Here is a 17,312-nt window from a genome sequence, read left to right on the forward strand (position 1 = left end):
TTTGTGTGTGGCTGCTGCCAACCTGTGGGGCTCTCATCCTGACTTGCAGTAATCCTTGCTATTTGTGTCCTGAATGCTTGACCAAGCCACACCAAAAAGAAGTTCTGTGACCCCAGCAAGTGGGCTGACAGCCACTTAATTCCTGCTAAATAATTATTCACTGTTGCCTGTCCTGCCACTTCAAACCTGCTTTAATTCAGATGCAGAAGGGGAAAAAATGTTTGGTAATGCAGCCATTATTCAAACACCAAACCCCTCATCCCTCAGGTTCTGGGTGTATAACAGAGACTGTCAGCTGGGATGTTCACCGGGAATGGGAGTTTTGCCTTATTACATTTGAATTATTTTAAATTACAAAACATCAACATTCTTTGAGCTATTTATTATAGACTATAAGGAAAAAGACAATACAGCAACAACACTACCATTACTTATGCCCTTGACTGGCTGACTGCAGATTAGATTAGACCTGAATTAAATGAATGCAAAGAGAAATGTGTTGCTATGAGACTCAAATCAGTCATGTGACATATTTAAGGGCTGGTGACAAGCCACAAAATAAGACAGTTGTGAATCAAAAGCCAGAAGTCCACCTTTAACTGATCTCAGTGTGTGTGGCTTTTGCAGGAATACACAGAGCACTGCCTGGGATTTTAACCTCCTCTCCCTTCTGCTGGAACCTCTGAAAGTACAAGCAGGCATGGAAGCATGGAAGGTAAGGACACAGAAGCCCTAAACTGGGGGATCTTTGCATGTTCAGTCTGTATTTAGCCCCACAGGCTCCACTAGAGGGCATTAAAAGAGTATTTAAACCCCGTTACATCCCCAGCTCAAAGCTGAAGCTGATCCCACCTGGAACAGCATTTTTCTGGAAACTACTGCATATTATTTTCCTAAATTGCAGAAAATCTACTGTGTTCCAAACACTCATTTTAACTAATCCAATTTCTGCTTTGATAGCACAATAACAGGTACCTCAGCACACCTTTTATGACCTACAAAATGCCAGAATTAAAGGTTTCATAGGTAGACTGCAGTAAAAATGTTTAATAGGCCTGTTCAGTCATCTCTATTCCACCCAGGTGTCTTAGGAACAGAATTCCTTTGGGAAAATCCACACTCAAAATTACCAATATAAGTACTGGAAGGAATGGAAACAAAAGGCAGACTGTATCACAATGCCTGTGTAAACTGCACAGCAGAGGCAGAATACAGAGCGGCACCATGGTGTAAATCTCTATAAAATTTGCTTTTGATTGTCCTGTCAGGAGGCAGGTCAAGATGCTAAGTTCACCAGAGTACTTCAAATCCTCTTCAACACTCAGACTTGGAGTTTAACCTTATTTCTCATTTATAGCATGCAAATTATTTGAAATAATGCAGGATTTACTGAATTTTTCTGCAATCCAGCCATACCAGTTTACCCCTATTAGCATATATGAGCACAACCTGCAAACTAATCTGCAAGTATCTAACTTGCAGCATGAGAAACATCAGCCTACTACCTCTCCTCCTCCAGGGATGGAAAAAACATCAGGAGTAGACAGTGACTTCTTCAAGAGTTTTTCATAGTATGCTTCAGCATCTGCTTGCAGAACCTCTGAATCTCCTGTTATTGTATCAACCAAGTAAAGTCGACCTGTGATTAAAATAAAACACAAGATATTTTTACATTCTATATTAAATAAGAAACTTAAGTCTTAAAACCCCCATTTCCCCAGCAGCTGCTTGGTGTGGCTAGGCCCTTAATGATCTCATTAGAGCCTTTTGTATAAGCTTAGTCTAAAATAGTAAGGCTGGCAAAAACCTGCCTGTATGTTATTTACCTCTTGATATGCAACTTTACAAAGCAGAACTATGACAGCATCAATTCACATTTGTCTCCTTTGAATTCAACAATTTCTCTAGGTGTAAGAAAATTGCTTTAAAGTTGAAAGAGCTTTAAAAAAAATCTTCAAAACACAGCCTGAGTTTAGCACTGTCCAAAAATATAACAGGGAAAGAATTCCAAAGCTTCCATTCCTTCTTGGAAGGCTGCCCCTTTTTGGGTCAGTCTAGGATCTGTTGTTTGTCATTAACTTTTTCCTTCTCCTTTTTGACTAACATCAGTTGGGCACTTTCACAACAATGAAATAATGTAAAAAATTTACCTACACAACTCTTTCCAAAATAGTAACATCATATTTTATGCAACATAACTTTGAATCCATGTGACTCAATGCTGGAGGGTATTTGTTAATTGCATGCAAACAAAAATTATATATATCTGAGGCCTGTAACCTAAATGCAAAGTCCAACTTGGTGTACCTGAAGAAGCAATAACCTCCTTCTGATCTAACAAACCAGACTTTCTGGTGGCTCATCACCAGCCCAAGAAAAAGAACATGACAGGAGATGAGTTAGTAAACCAAATGGTGTCCAGCCACTGTTCTATCACAGGAATAAAACAGCTTCAATTTAAGGGGCTTTCAATCAACAAACTACACCTGCAACTCTTGTAAGCCCAAGTGAGGTCCAAATCTTTTACCCACAACTGTTGTTGGTATCTTAGCTCTGAACCCTTCTTTTTAATGATGGTTTGGTCTCACATGGCACCTCCCTTGGTAAGTTAAATGTGAAATAACTGCACTGATAGTAAATGGCTAAGACAAGGAAGAGTCTTAAAAGGACCAGTGCAAGACCTGTCTGTACTAACTTTAACAAACTATGAATCATATAGGTACCATATTGCAAGTGATACCTTTCCACATAAAAGCAGGAGCATGTAGTATTTGTAGTGCCAGCTCAGACTATTCACCCATGGCCCCTTCACTCTCCTTCCAGCAGTGATCAGTATCTGATTCCTCAGCAAAAGGATAAGAAAATTTAAATGCTTAAAATGCTTTAAACACTATTTTCCTGCCCTTTGCAGGCAACCAGCTTCCATCCTGATGCTTGGCAGCAGAGCTGTGTACTCAAAATGCTGAAGAGAAGCTATGCTGGAGATAGGTTTCTAGCATGTTTTATGTGACAAAATGGGAAAGAAAAGAGCATTGCAGCACTGGCAAGTCAAGTAAAATAAAAATCCCAGGCAGAACTTAAACACCATCGAGAAAAGAACTTATGTCAGGAGAGAAATTAAAGATTATTATTCAAAACTTTGGTAATTCACAAAAGCAAATTTACTAGTAAATTAATCCTTTACAAAAGAGCAGCATGTAAGACTTGAGTTTAGCACAAAGAAAAATATTTGCCACGCTAATAAATATTGTTCATGAGGTGCTGCTTACAAGGCTCCCTCCTGCCACGGTGCAGCCAATGCAACTTAACAGCACAGTCATGTTCTCTCCTCACTGAACAAAGCAATTAACTTTCTGCTACATAACATGCTTGTACTCTAAAGTAACAAGGACCACTCAAAGGACAAAATAAGGTCACAGATTAAATAATGAGGCATTAGAAGAAACTTTTGATCAACTTTCTATCAATACAGCTTTGCACAGAAGTAGTCTTTTCCTTTAAAAAATGCTTTTAGATTTCCAGTGAACTTGTGTTTCCTGGGCAATACAGTGAAAAGGTCCAAGTGAGTTAGGAACACATGTTCCTATACAAATGGAATAAAAAAATTTCTTGTGAAGAAGAAAGCTGTCGGTGGGGGAGAGAGACTGAGGCTGCTTTAGGAACAATATGGAACAGAAGTGTCACCTGAATTTCTTTTTATGTTAACTAATGTGTTTCCCAGTTTTTCCCAGTATAAAGTGACAAAATAACATTTACCCTGCTGTATATGTCCCTTTTACACTTCTTTTGTACACAGGCATAAGAAAAAACCCTCAAAGTCTGTCCATAACTATTGTTACTAGGCATTCAACTAAAGCCATAATTATTGCTGGCTAACAGGGTGTTATAAAGGTTGCTAAAACAAATGCAAAATAACTTTGCTTTAGAATAAAAGTAGTGCCGTTCTCTCAGGAGTACTTCAGTCTGAGGCCCAATCATCATCTTGGGATACCAAAATTACAACATTCCAAGGACAGCCTGTTGACCTAATTGGAATTTCAGGATTTTATTTGAATTTGGTCTTACCTAGCAGCAACAAAAGAGCACGTGGTGGCAGCCAGCCTGCCAGGACCTCACCAGCAGCTCCTGCGAGGGGCTCTGTGCACAAAGGGTTACCCGAGGGGCCTCCTGCTGCAGCCACAGAGGAGGGACCATAAAGCAGGAGAGTAAATTTAGAATGAGAGGCCTCCTGCCCCAGAGAGATTCCTGACACTGGGACTGACATCTTAAACAGCCAAAGCTGCTCAACAAGGTCAAGGCATCCTCGAGGTGGATGGTGCAGCAGCAATGACAGGGAGGGGGTGACAGGTACCAGCCTTTATGTGCAGGGCACTGCTTTCAGGGCAAAGGACATGGAAGCTTTGCAATTCCACAGGGAAAATCTATCTAGAGGCAAATAAATGAGAAACCCAACGAGCACATTTCCATTTCAGGCATGCAGAAGAGATTTTAAAGCAAAAACTAGCAGCGCATCTGCTTCTCTCTTTTGTTTCCATGGAGCAGTCTGGGCCACATTCTCAAGCGAGGATGTGCAAGTACATCTCCTCTCACTCTGGTGATCTGTCATCAATTTGCACTAAGAATCTCATTTTTTGAAGTGAAAAGCTACAGCTAAAACCAGCTATAAATATCAGCAGGCACTGCCCATACAACTCAGTCATCTTTAGGAGATTCTACCCTCTAAAACCTCAGCCTAAAACATTGTCCAACTCTGCCAAAAAGGAATAAACCAAGGCCCCTGCTTCAGTCTAGACCCATAAACTCAGCTTTTTCTACTCCCACTGCTATTCTACCCTTTGTCTCCTCCAGAAGAGAGAAGTGAATTTCATGGGGTTTCATCAAATGGACAAATATCCTCCTTGAAAGGTAAAAGTCAGACAAATTCTACTTCACTTAGGACCCAAAAAGATTAATATGTGGGAATCCAGATATATCTCACCAGCACACACATGTTCTGCATCAGGTACATAAATGCAATCACAAAATGGGAGACAGTAGTCTACCCTAACATAGAATTAATTTTTATGGATTAGAGACAGACCCCCATCACTAGAGATTCAGGAAGATTTCATTCTACCAGTTAAAGTAAGCAGGAAATATTTTTCCACGGGCAGAAGAATTTATTCTCAACACAACAGAAAACACATGGTGCATGCAGTCGTATGTGAAATTCCAGAAGTGAAACTACAGAATGTTGTAATGTCCAAAGGTAAAGGACATCCTTCCATCTGATCACATACTCTGAAGTATCTGATTTTATTCTTCACCATGAAGCCAATACACAATTTACCAAATAAGAGATATTTCCTAGAACCATGGAATGGTTTGGGAAAGTGACTGTAAAGATCATCTCATTCCAGCCCCCTGCCATGGGCAGGGACACCTTCCACTAAATCTGGTCCAACCTGGTCTCGGACACTTCCAGGGATTGGCGGTATTTGCTTTAATTGTTAAGAATCTTCTATTCCTGCATTCCCTTGTAGGTAATTAATACTGTTCCCTTAAGCCAACAAAGTTGGTGATGCAGTTTTTTTCCAGACTAGACACACCACTGGCTTGATTAAGATGCACTGGTCCTTCCAGGAAAGTCAGACTTGTTGAAATGCCCATTTCAGAGTAAGGGCATTTAGGATGCAGCCAGATTGTAAAGTAAAATACATCAACCTCACCGTAGATGAAGCATGAAAAGTGTTATGTCTGAAGTGAATTAATCATTTATCCTACAACTACTTTTTCATGTTCTACAAACACAGAGAAGGATACTACATGCATCCATTAAGAGCGGTATGTTTACAGAAGAGCCATCAGTCACCACAGGACTTGTATCTGGATTTTGTACATTTGGGCAAATTTGTGAATAATTTTACATGTAAAAATATGAAAAATACCTCAGTCAGATTTCTAGTGGTGTAGGAACAAGAGAGATAAAAAGAACTCAACATTTCTAAATTTCAAGTTTCATTATTTTTTAATTCAGTTTTGCCATTTCTAATGCTTGCAAGAGCAGCACTGGCTTTGTTTATTGGCTTTATTTTCATGCTAATACATTTCACAATAACAAAAGAGGGGGGAAAAAAGAAAGAAAAAACCAAAAAAACAACTTCAGCAGGTTTGAAGTGTTTCTGATGATGTTCTGAGGGGTTTTGTCCAAGAACTATTTTCCTTTTTTTTCTTTTCATTTCAAAAACCAGTTTGCAATAAGAGACAAACATGCACCAAAACAAAATGACAGTATATCAGGTTAATATTTAGGAGGGAGCGTTGTAATTAAACCATGCAACTGAGACTAGAAGTCCTAAGATTTATTCTTAACACAGGTGTGTTTTTGTGGCCCCTAACAAATCACTGCATCTTCTGACTGGTTCCTTATCAGTTAAGTGTGTCTTATCTACCACTTCAAAGGGTGTGATGTTTTCCTTATCAGTGCCTCTGAAGCCACTACATAAAAAGACCAAGAAGTCACATAACATAAATTTTTCTCAGTTCTCCATGGACTGCCACTGCCATACTACAGAAGCACACCCAGGACAGTGTCCAGGATTGAATCACTACTTTTTTTTGCCCTTCTGAACCATACACACGTGACTGGAGTGCTGTCTCTCACCCTTTCATAGGAGCAGGAGCTCTGTGATGAACAGCAGGGGCTTCACATCAACTCTTCTCCTTCCCTCCCCATGAGCCTGAACAGCTCCAGGCATGTGGTTATCGTTAGACAACCATATTTGTTTAACCTTTCAAAGGAAGGAAGAGGTCTCTGGCACGCTCCTGGGAGTACACGCAGAACCTGACTCCCACATCCTGAATTTAACTGAGCAAATACATGCCAAAAACCCAATTTCTGGTGGAAGTGAAACTGCAGGATCATAACAGCGTGTGGTGGCAGCTGAGCCAGCGGGTGAAAGCAGTGCTGTGGTATCTATCCAGCACAGCAAGGCAGCTCTGCACCACATCATCCATGAAAACAGTGTCCTTCCCACTGCTCTGCTTTCCCCCATTTCCAATAGAATAAGAACTCTTGGAATATTCACGATGTAGGTTTCAGGGTTGTATGTTTCAATCCCAAAATTCCATTCGTGTATCACTTACTATTCTATCACAACTCAAAGGGCCAGAAGAGCTTCAGGAGACAAACTAAATAAAAGTCTGTCTGTAAACAATCTTCAACTGTGGAATCAATAACTTAAGGCAGAGGGGAAAAAATAATCCCAGTTCCACTCTCAATCAAGAAACCTGTTTGATTAAATTGATGAGTTTAGCTATATGTGTCATTACTACAAATTTTATTACTCAAATGGAGGGCAAACCAAATCCCAGGCATTGCAAACACAGGCTGCTATCCCATTAGCCATGCCATTCCCACAAACACATTTTTACTACTGATTTCAGAAAAGAGAAGAGCTTTAGCTATATACATATTTTTAGCTGAACATAGATGAGAAAAAGAAAAACACCTTCAATTTTCACACTCTTCCATAAGCTCTGAAGGCCTTTCAAACCTTCTATTACCAGGTCTATAAAACACGTGTTTTTCATTTCCAAAACTTAAGGTAATCCACAATTTTTGAAATGGAAAAAAAATAGACGAGGAAATTAAATAATTGATTTAATTATTTAGCTTTTTAAATAAAAATACTTAGCTGAAACCACATTAGTTAAAATGTTTTGAAGGCTAGAAAAGCGAGTGCATATTGAGGGGAATCATGTAATGGTTCCTCCACTCTAACCTGCACTAGTCCAAAAGGAAAGTTCCAGCAAATAGGTTCCAACTATATCTGTTTCTTCTCAGATGGCTCTTTAGCAGTGTTACACTCACAAATATAAATCCACATCCAACTCATAGTACAAATAAACTAAAATACATCTGTGTAAACAGGCTACCCCTGTCCTATTACACACACAATGCACATCTGGACTGGCATGTTTAGCACAAAGTTTTAACCCAATGTAATTGAAAAAAGCTGAGGAATTACAGCCCTGAAACAGACTTCACAAATAAAAAACTGCAGCATACTGTTAAACCATGGAAGTGCTACCAGCTATAGCTATGACATATCAGAATTCATACTTCTGCACATTTAACTTTGTTTTTCACAGAACTTAGATGTAAAAAAGAAACACACAGCTTACAGAATAATTCAGGGGAAAATGCAGCGCTGGAGAAAAGGGATAATTCAGGCTTTGAGCTTCATGTTCACATCAGGTTTCCCAAAGAAAATTCTAATGATTCAGGGTGATAGCTGCTAACACCTCTGAATTTGTGAACATCAGCATCAAGTTCTTAATAAATACTGGCTTTCACACAATCAAGAAATAGGCTGAAGTGTTCCTGGAAAAGTCTGACTTTGACTACTGAAGGCAGAGGTATGGACTTTGGAATTATAAAATTATTCAGGTGGGAAGGGACCTTAAAGATCATCATTTCCCTGCCATGGGCAAGGACACCTTCCACTACCCCAGGTTGCTTCAAGCCTGGTCCAAATTGGCCTTGGGAGTTTTCCAGGGATGGGGCAGCCACAGCTTCTCTGGTGTCAAACTTGTCTTTTCTTGCATGCGTATGGAAGCAAATACTCAAATGGCAAGAATTTGTCAACTTAATTATTTGCCTATCCCCTAAACAAAGTAAAATACACAAGCTCTCCAGAACAACTGGAAAGAGGCTGATTTGAAAGGAAAATGGCAGGAAAGGTTCTTTGGACAGCAGTAGATCTTCTATGAAGCACAAGTGCAAATGCAGATAGTGGCAATTCAATCCTCTACAAAGATGGAAGGTAGAAAGGAGGATGCATCACTCCAAAGTCCTCCTGTAACTTGAGGGAAAGGAGGAAAACAATGACTCCCATTGTGATGAACACAGAATGGTGAAATGGCAGGAAATGACAACTGAGTTTGACAAATGGTCTAGCAGGGAGATGAATTCATCCCACAGGGAGAAGCCAGGCAGACTGACAGGGCACTTTCAGAAAATGGCGGTGTTTGAATAATTAAAAGTTATTACTGAAACACACGCGGTTACAACCTGGCACCAGGGCTAGGATTTAAGTACCACATCAAATACATTTCCCATTTACTACCATCATCCAAAGGAAGTGTGAGAAACCTAAAGCCATGCCACACACAGCCCTTACCATCACGTCATACAAACCACAGCAGAATGTGGCACACCAGGAGTACCTGAAAGCCCTGCTTTGACATCAGAAAGGACAATATTCCCCAAGCAAAGCAGTGATGAAAATATGAGACAACTGTCTGGATTTTCAGAGATACCAGCTTCAAATACCACATAATTTGAGCTGCAAATGCTTTATATCTGACAGGCCTACTGCTCCCACCAGCAGAGAGCATAAGTCTGCCTGAGAAAGCCTAGCAGCTTTTCTCCAAATTACTTGCAAGGACCAATTTGCACAGCCAGAATAATTTCAAAATAAAACAATTAATTTGGGTTGGAGTGGGGGGGGGAAGGAGGAAAGAAACACAAACCAAAATCCCTTCCCCCACTAATTTCCACTTTGCTAAATTTATGACATGGCTGCAAATTAATACATCACCTGCACCAGCTATCACAAGGCTGTCTCAGAACTTGCTTTAATAAACAGCTGCCAGTAGTGGAGGAAATATGTAAACATCGCTCTTGTTTCTCTGTGCCATTGTGTCAGCTATTCTACATGTCTTTGAAGGTGCTCCAAAATCAGCATGGCTCTGCTTTTCCCTTTTTCTCCTTTTGGGAGGAGGAAAAAGCAGAGAAGGAAAGACAGGCTGGCAACACAGGGCTAACTCTGTGCTTGCTGCGCTCTTGATAGTGAGGCTCAGTGTGTTCAAATTCAGTTTACACAGGCTCTTCTGTAAGGACAAAAGAAACCACTGCTGGTGGTTAAAAATGCAAAAGGTTTTGATTGCAATTGCTTGACAATCAGCCAAAGATATGACTAGGGGGAAAAACACAGCAAGGCAGCTATGACCAGAATGGAAGAAACAAGGAAAAACACATGGCTCGACTTCAGAGCAGAAAATTGACTTAGGCTTTGCATAAACGACAGCATACCTCCAAGCCTGCCTTATCCACAGTCTGCCTGGAATGGGAACATGTAGGCTAAAAGCAGAGCCTATTAAAAGGCATAATGTTTCTAAACGGCATCTGTTACGTCCTAATAAGCATTACTTAAAGGACACAGGCCTTAAAATTGCTACCAAACGTGCATTTATCTGAAACTGCTGCAAGGCAATCGTTACCACAGTGTCACATGACACCACTGGAATCTGAATAATAGAAAATGTTTTTATTTAGTTTGGCTTGAAATCATTATGTAGGAAAAATATGGAGGCACTTTCAGAGATTTTGAAACTGTGCAACTTCACAGGAATGAAACACCAGCAAGAATTACATCAGCGGAGCCATTTGCCATCTGTTGTCAGTAATACTATAAAGCCCAGCCACCAGACAGCAGTTTCAAAGGTTACAAACACAACGTTTTTAAGCATCCACAGACCTCTGGGTAACTGAGCAGGACACATTTCCTTCAGAGATATGTGCAACCTGAGGGTCTGCCAATCATTCTGCAAAGACAACATGCCGGAGCTGGGAATTGCCAGGCGAGGCGTTTGGAAGTCTCTCAGTATGCAACCTTTACACAATGTGGCAAATGCATACCAGCCTCATCACGTAGGTTCCCATAACGCACTCGCAGCCATAATGCCTGCACACCTCCCACTTGCAAATTGAAACCGGCCAGACTTTCTCCTGTGCTGTTTGTTTTCCCAAACTTTCCCTCAAGGGAAGGAGTGTGTGCCCTGAAATGCTGCTATGGAAAGGGACTCTGGTTTGTTTGCTGGGTTGGGGCTGTAATTTTCCTTTGAGGGAAGTATTTAGGATTTTGTTTCCTGATTTCTTTTCTCTCTAGACCGTAACTACATATTTATGTTAAAGACAGCAAGGTTTCAACAACTTGCCTTAGCTGTGGCAATGTTATGGCAGCCCTTAGCTCTTACATACACACAGTCTTGAGTAAAATTCTACCTGTTCCATACATGAGATTTTAGTCTGGTTGTTAATCAGTCTCACCTTAGAGCTCTGAGAAGCTTTTTTAGATGCAGAGGCCCCATTCCTGACAGTGCCTATGCACTACCTGAATTTTGTGTTTCCACCTTCCAGGCTGTTGACCTCCTTCCTATAAACTGATTAACACGGATTTCATGGAGGGCAGGGAGATTTCCATCTTCCTAGAGAGACAGATGGAAATTTAAGGCTTCATTAATGCAACTGCCAAACTAGATATACAGGTTTCTCATCCACTATTTCTCAGGCTCCAGAGCTGCATATACGTGGTGGCTCACTGTTTCTGTTAGGTGGTTAACACATACAAATTTGCCTTTCAAGGTGTTCTATAATCAAAATGAATTTGCAAGAAGGCTGAATTTAAAACAAGTACCTCAAGTTCTAGGTCAACAGCTGGCCTGCTCCTCAACAGTGAGGTTTGCCTGGGACCTGTAAAGGGGCTTAGAAACCTGGAAGTGTAAACATGCTTTGCTGGTGAAAAACAGTTACAGGAACAGCAATCAAGACCGAGTTGTAGCATCTCAATTACAGCACAACATGAACTGAAAAGCAATATTTGCACAAGAGCTAATGGCTGACTCTATGCGCTCTTAAAGTGTACTGCATATTCAACTTGCTTATTGACAACTGCTCCATAATTATTTTAAACATAATCTATGCAATTACATAACTACACCAAAACTCAGCTGTCCCAAAAGACGAAGGGGATGGAAGAACAACTATTCTAAACGTTCAATCTGAGGGTGATGAAAAAGGGGAAAATGTAGACATTAATCGAACTGCCCAACACTACAATGCTTCCTTGGACATGAAAACCCAAATTCTATTTATCTAGAGATATTTTATTTAAGAAAATTAGTAGAACTGAGAACCTTTCCTGACTCCCCCCAAAAAACAGCATTATTACAAATGTTTGACTTCCGTAAGTGGTTGATAGGAGGGGAAAAATAGAGCAATCTGACTGCAGTGCATTTAGCCATGAGCAGCTAGAGGAACTAATGAACAACATCATTATTTTACTGAAGGGGATGAAGTAGGTGCTTTAGATAAATGGCAGCAACTTAAAATGTGTTTCAGAAGATAAATTCACTTTCTCTCCATTTACCTGCTAGCGTGACAAATTAAGAAAGAAGAGTATAAAAACAGAGCAGGAGGGAAAGCAGTGCAAAAGCTAACTGAGGTGATGCAATGGGCCCTTATCCAAACAAGTGCATGAACAGAGATTGTTGGAAGTCCTCCTAGCCAAACACAAACCCAGAACACTGCACATGCCAGACTCCTCTGGAAATCCATGGTGGAACGTGTACAGAAGATCCACCTATGCTAAAATCACGTTCCGTACCAAGCACTGGGAGCTTGGCCATTTGGGAACTGACACAATGTCTGTTCATTTCAAAGCACTGTAAGTCCACCAGGTACTGAAGGGCTGAGTTCTGCTGGGCAGAGCAGCTCTTCACCCACTACCAGAAACATCAGCAAATCAACTCCTGCTGAAAGGAGATGAGGGGAGAGTGGCTTTTTAACAAAGAAGTTCATCCTCTATGTCCATGTGCTTCCTGTTCTAGTCACCTCCTCAACAGCAAATGAATACTTTTAAAAGGAAGGGTACTATATAATATATGTATAGAGTAATATATTTGTATACTATACTTTGTAGTATACAAAGCCTTTTACATCTCAACACCAAAACAGTCCAACTATTTTTGTGTGGTCAAAAACCAACGTGTTTACTGCTCCTTTGTCCCTTTTAAACCCTGGTTTTTGCTCAGTTTGCATAAACAACTCCCGGCAGTACCTTTGAAAATGGGTATTTTTATGCATTTTATGTGCTCCCAATGCTCCTTAATGGCTGGGTACTTGAGATCTACTGATCTACAGGTGCATCTGATCCACCTGTGCTGAGACCCCAAACACACACTGCAAACAGGAGCTCGGGGATCATCCTCTCCCCAGTGGGCAGGAACCACCAGGCTGGCTCTCTCTGGGCAGGCTTGGACCAGCCGAACACCTGGAAAAGTCACCTGGATGCCGGGAAATGGAAAAATAAACCCTGCAGCACCTGCTGTGGGCGACCCTGCGCGCAGGGCTCGGGTTGTCCGCCTCCCCCTGGCGCTGCCGGGAGCGCGGCCGTGAAGGGCCCGGCCCCACCGGGGCATGGCCGCAGGTGACCGGGCAGAGCTTCCCTGAACAGCCCCGAGTGTTTCGCGGCGTCTCGGCCGCCCGTGGCCTCCCCGAGCCGCCTCCTCCCTCTTACCCGCGGCGGCTCTTCCTCCTCCCTTGGCCGCCATCACTTCCTGCGGGGCGGCGCGGGCAGCCCTGAGGGCGGGCCGGGCCCGGGACGGGGCTGAGGGGGCAGAGGAGGGCGGAAGGCGGGGAACGACGGGGCCGTGCCCGGCCCGGCACGGGGCTGAGGGGGCAGACGAGGGCGGAAGGCGGGGAGCGGCGGGGAGCAGCGGGGACCATGCCCGGAGAGGCCAGGAGAGGCCGGCTGCGGGCTCGGGCAATGCCCTCAGGCTCGGCCGATGCTCACAGGTTCGGGCAATGCCCTCAGGCTCAGGGAATGCCCACAGGAATGCCCTTAGCTCGGGCAATGCCCTCAGGCTCAGGGAGTGCCCACAGGAATGCCCTCAGGCTCAGGCAGTGCCCTCAGGCTCGGGCAATGCCCACAGGCTCGGGCAATGCCCTCAGCCCCCGCCATCGAAGCACGGCCTTGGGAGAGGGCCAGCCCACGCTGCATTTGAACTCACGAAACTCCGACAAAAATCTCACATTATTTCTTTTAAAGGCACAGAATGACAAACCATAAACCTAGCACCACCTTTGTGTTAACGTGGGTGGCATGAGGCAGAAGGTTTACGAGAGGAAAATAACTGGGTTGCATGTGCCCTGCTAAGTCCTTTTTCCCTATTACAAACAAAAAATTAAATTTAAAAACCCGTCTATACACAGCCATTAGTTTTGCTAATACTGCAAGAAGACCAGAACTGATGCAACAGCCACTCAGCAGCTTGGCTATATTCAACTCATATTCAGTTGCAATTTTCCCCATAAAAATAGGTATATACCAATGGATTCGATTGCTGAAGAACTAAAATAAGTAATAAAACAGCATAAAATGCGTGACAATTTCTATCCAAAACCAGACCCTGGCACAGCTTGCCCAGAGAATCTGTGGCTGCCCCATCCTTGGAAGCCAGGTTGGATGGAGTTTAGAGCACCTGGGATAGTGGAAGGTGTCTCTGCCAAAAAAACCCTGAATGAAACTGCCATTATAGTTTTAAATTTACCATGTCTATGGATTTTGTTGTAGAAGAGGCTTCTTTCCACAGGAAACAGTGAGCTTTACACTGAAATGTTTGTGTCCTCTCTTTGTGTGACATCGCTTTCTATCTTCATAAAGACCAGCTTCAGTCTTTCCTGAGGAACATTTATTTCTATTAGAATGGAAGAGAAATATGGAGTTTTAGGTCCTGAAATTTCTATTTAAAGTCCCATTATAGTTTAGTGTTAAATAGCATAACAGCTTGATTTCTCCCTCTCCTCATTAAGTGTTGAACAGCTGAGATAAAAACTGAAATATATTAAACACTTCCACTTCACAGTTTAAAACACTGGTCAGTGCCTGCCAATAACAAGAAATAAAAGAAATATATATAAGTAATAATAAAAGAGATAAAAATTAAAGAGCTGTTTCTAAATGAAGGGCCATATTCTGTTCTTCTTGCCATCTACTGAAAAGCTACTTAAGCAGTGTGCTGCCAGCTCTGCAGTGTGGTCAGAATGCATTTGCAGAAAATATATTTTTCTCTTACTCAGCAGCAGTTCAAACAGTTTTTGAAAGTATCAGACAAATGTGCAGAAAAATATTCAAGGTGATAACCAGGATTTTCATAGCTGAGTTGCTTCCATTTCTTCTCTACCTCAAGATGAGTGCCGTGCCAATCACATCCGTGTGTAGCAAGAAGCAAAACAACCAGTGTTTAGCTGAGTCAGCTGTGTCTGTGACTTGCCTTCAAATAGCAAGGGCTTGGGTTCTTAATTATGGATGGGGAGATTAATTTGCACAGACCTCAAGTATCCAGTGACCCTCAAATCCATTGTTTTGGGCACAGATACCCATGGGAGTGCTAATATTAAAGCTACAATCATACTTTAACAAAAACTCCAAGAGTGGCTTCAACTTCAACTGAAGAAATGTTAGGGGAAAGAAAAGGTTTCATTTCATCTCTGAATAATTTCTGAGTAAGGCCTAATTCAAATCTCTCAATTCTTTTTTAACTGTATGGCACAGCTGCAATAAATGCATTATTCCTCCAAGTATACTACCATGCACACAAAGCTTGGGAGTATGTGCAACTAATTAAATCAGTGCAAAAATTAATTTCAGTGGTCTCTGTCAAATTGTGGCTTACTTAAACCACTAGTATTCCTCCCACACTTGCACAAGCATTTACCAACACTGAATCAGAATCAGGTCTCAGAACCTTTACTTCCAATTCAACAAACATCTGCTTAAGAAAAGGGACTAACTTAACTATTCAAGACAATACTTCTCCCCTCCTACAAATTTCTATCAGCTTCTTCATAAAGGCTTAGTGAATTAATCTTTGCTACTCTCTATTTCTTTTCTACTCCCTTTTGCCAGCTGTAAAAACTTTAAAAACTAGTACTACATTCCAAAAAGATCATATCAGTTGTTACAGAGTGCGTGGAAATAATAGACTTACATCTCCCCTCTGGAAGAATATCTCATGAAATACCTAGTATTTTACAGCATTCAAGCAATACCCTTCATATATATATATGTATAAAGCAGTCTCATGTCCCAAAGAAAATAGAAAGTCTCACTCTGGAAATTAATTAAGACTTTAAATCTTGCCTTATTCCTTACAAATTCTTTGTTCATTAGACCACCCTATACTTAGATTTTTTTCTTAAAAAAAACCAGCACAAATGAAAAATAACTATGAGAAGACTGGTAAGTCATTGCTCTGTTCAGAATGGTAGGAAGTGTTTTAATGACTGGTCAAGCATAAAAATTAATGGATAAGAGTCTTTGGCATAGAAATATGAAGGACTGTAGGATTTTAAAAGTAATTCAGTGCTGCCAGTGGCAGATTCTGCCTTATTTAAAGCTGCAGAAAGCTCTGAAAGTTTCCTGTATTGGAAGCTCCTTCAGCCCCAGCAGCCAGCAAAAGTTAATTCTGCATGTTGTGTTAGTCAGGGGAAGAAATGGATGGTGGAATCAGTGTCTTTTAAATAAAGAGAATCCACACATCTTTTTGTGTTTCAGCACAGGACAATTTAAATGACAGACACAGGTCATGGCTCCAAACCTCATTCAGCCACCACCCAACCCAAGGGATTTCTTCAGGGATTTTTCTTTTTTTTCCCTAAGGTCTCACAATTACCAGCTCCCTTGAGATAATATAGTAGCTTTCTATTCTTAGCTTATTTCTCCCCTCCCTCTCTCACACACACATACACACACACACACACTTCCTACTCAAAACAAGACCCAGTGAAACCCTCTGCCCACATAGTTATAATTCCCAAGAGAACTTGCATATGCTTTTGTTTTGGGCAGTGACAATGTGCATATGTTTTGATTTCAGCCCCCCCCATTGGTTCTCAGGCTCCACTTTAATGAAGACAGACCAGCTATTAAACTCACCAGTTTCAGCAAGCTACAACCCAGCTTCCAGAGTTCCTCTGACCTTGCAAGTTGGAGTGAGATTTTCTAACATGTTGCCTGTTAAAGGGTATTACGGAGTAAATGTTTTGGGTTAGCAAATACACACATTTTCCTGTTGGTGTTTGTTTTGAAAAGTGTACAGTGCTTGGACTCTTTCATAACAAGCCTGAGATAAAGATCAAGAGTAGTAAGTCAGATAAGTGCTGTGAAGAGGAACAGCAAAGTTGCCCCTGAGCTTACGTTAGTTAGTAAGGAGAAGTCCAAGAACAGTGGAAATGGACAGATAAGTTTTTGTAGTTGTCATTCCTCACCATTAAAGTGAGTTGCATCTGCTAAAAACAGAAAACCCACAGAGATATAATCAAACTGATTCAATTAATTTTCTGTTTACTTGCACATAAACAAGTGATAAAAACCTTGCTGGATATTTTGCAGGAAATTTCTTAAGCTTTTCCTCTTCTTCCTAAATACTCCGTGCCTGGGAGAGGAAAGAGTTTGGGGCAGTCCCAGTCAGCCAGACGGCTATCT

At 41.4% G+C, this 17,312-nt stretch overlaps 1 protein-coding gene across 1 annotated transcript in view; it reads right to left on the reverse strand.

Annotated features, from left to right (window-relative positions):
- FAM169B (family with sequence similarity 169 member B) overlaps positions 1–13,384 on the reverse strand; it is a 39,544-nt gene extending 26,160 nt beyond the window's left edge. The window contains exons 1-2 of the mRNA XM_030955385.1: positions 13,344–13,384; positions 1,506–1,639 (exon numbers count right to left, since the gene is read on the reverse strand). Of these exons, the coding sequence (XP_030811245.1) occupies positions 1,506–1,639; positions 13,344–13,377 (168 nt within the window). The 5' untranslated portion in view covers positions 13,378–13,384. The remainder of the gene's footprint in view (positions 1–1,505; positions 1,640–13,343) is intronic.
- Between the last annotated feature and the right edge of the window lie 3,928 nt (positions 13,385–17,312).

Source organism: Camarhynchus parvulus, chromosome 10 (genome assembly GCF_901933205.1).
Source record: "Camarhynchus parvulus chromosome 10, STF_HiC, whole genome shotgun sequence".
NCBI classification, from domain to species: Eukaryota; Metazoa; Chordata; class Aves; order Passeriformes; family Thraupidae; genus Camarhynchus; species Camarhynchus parvulus.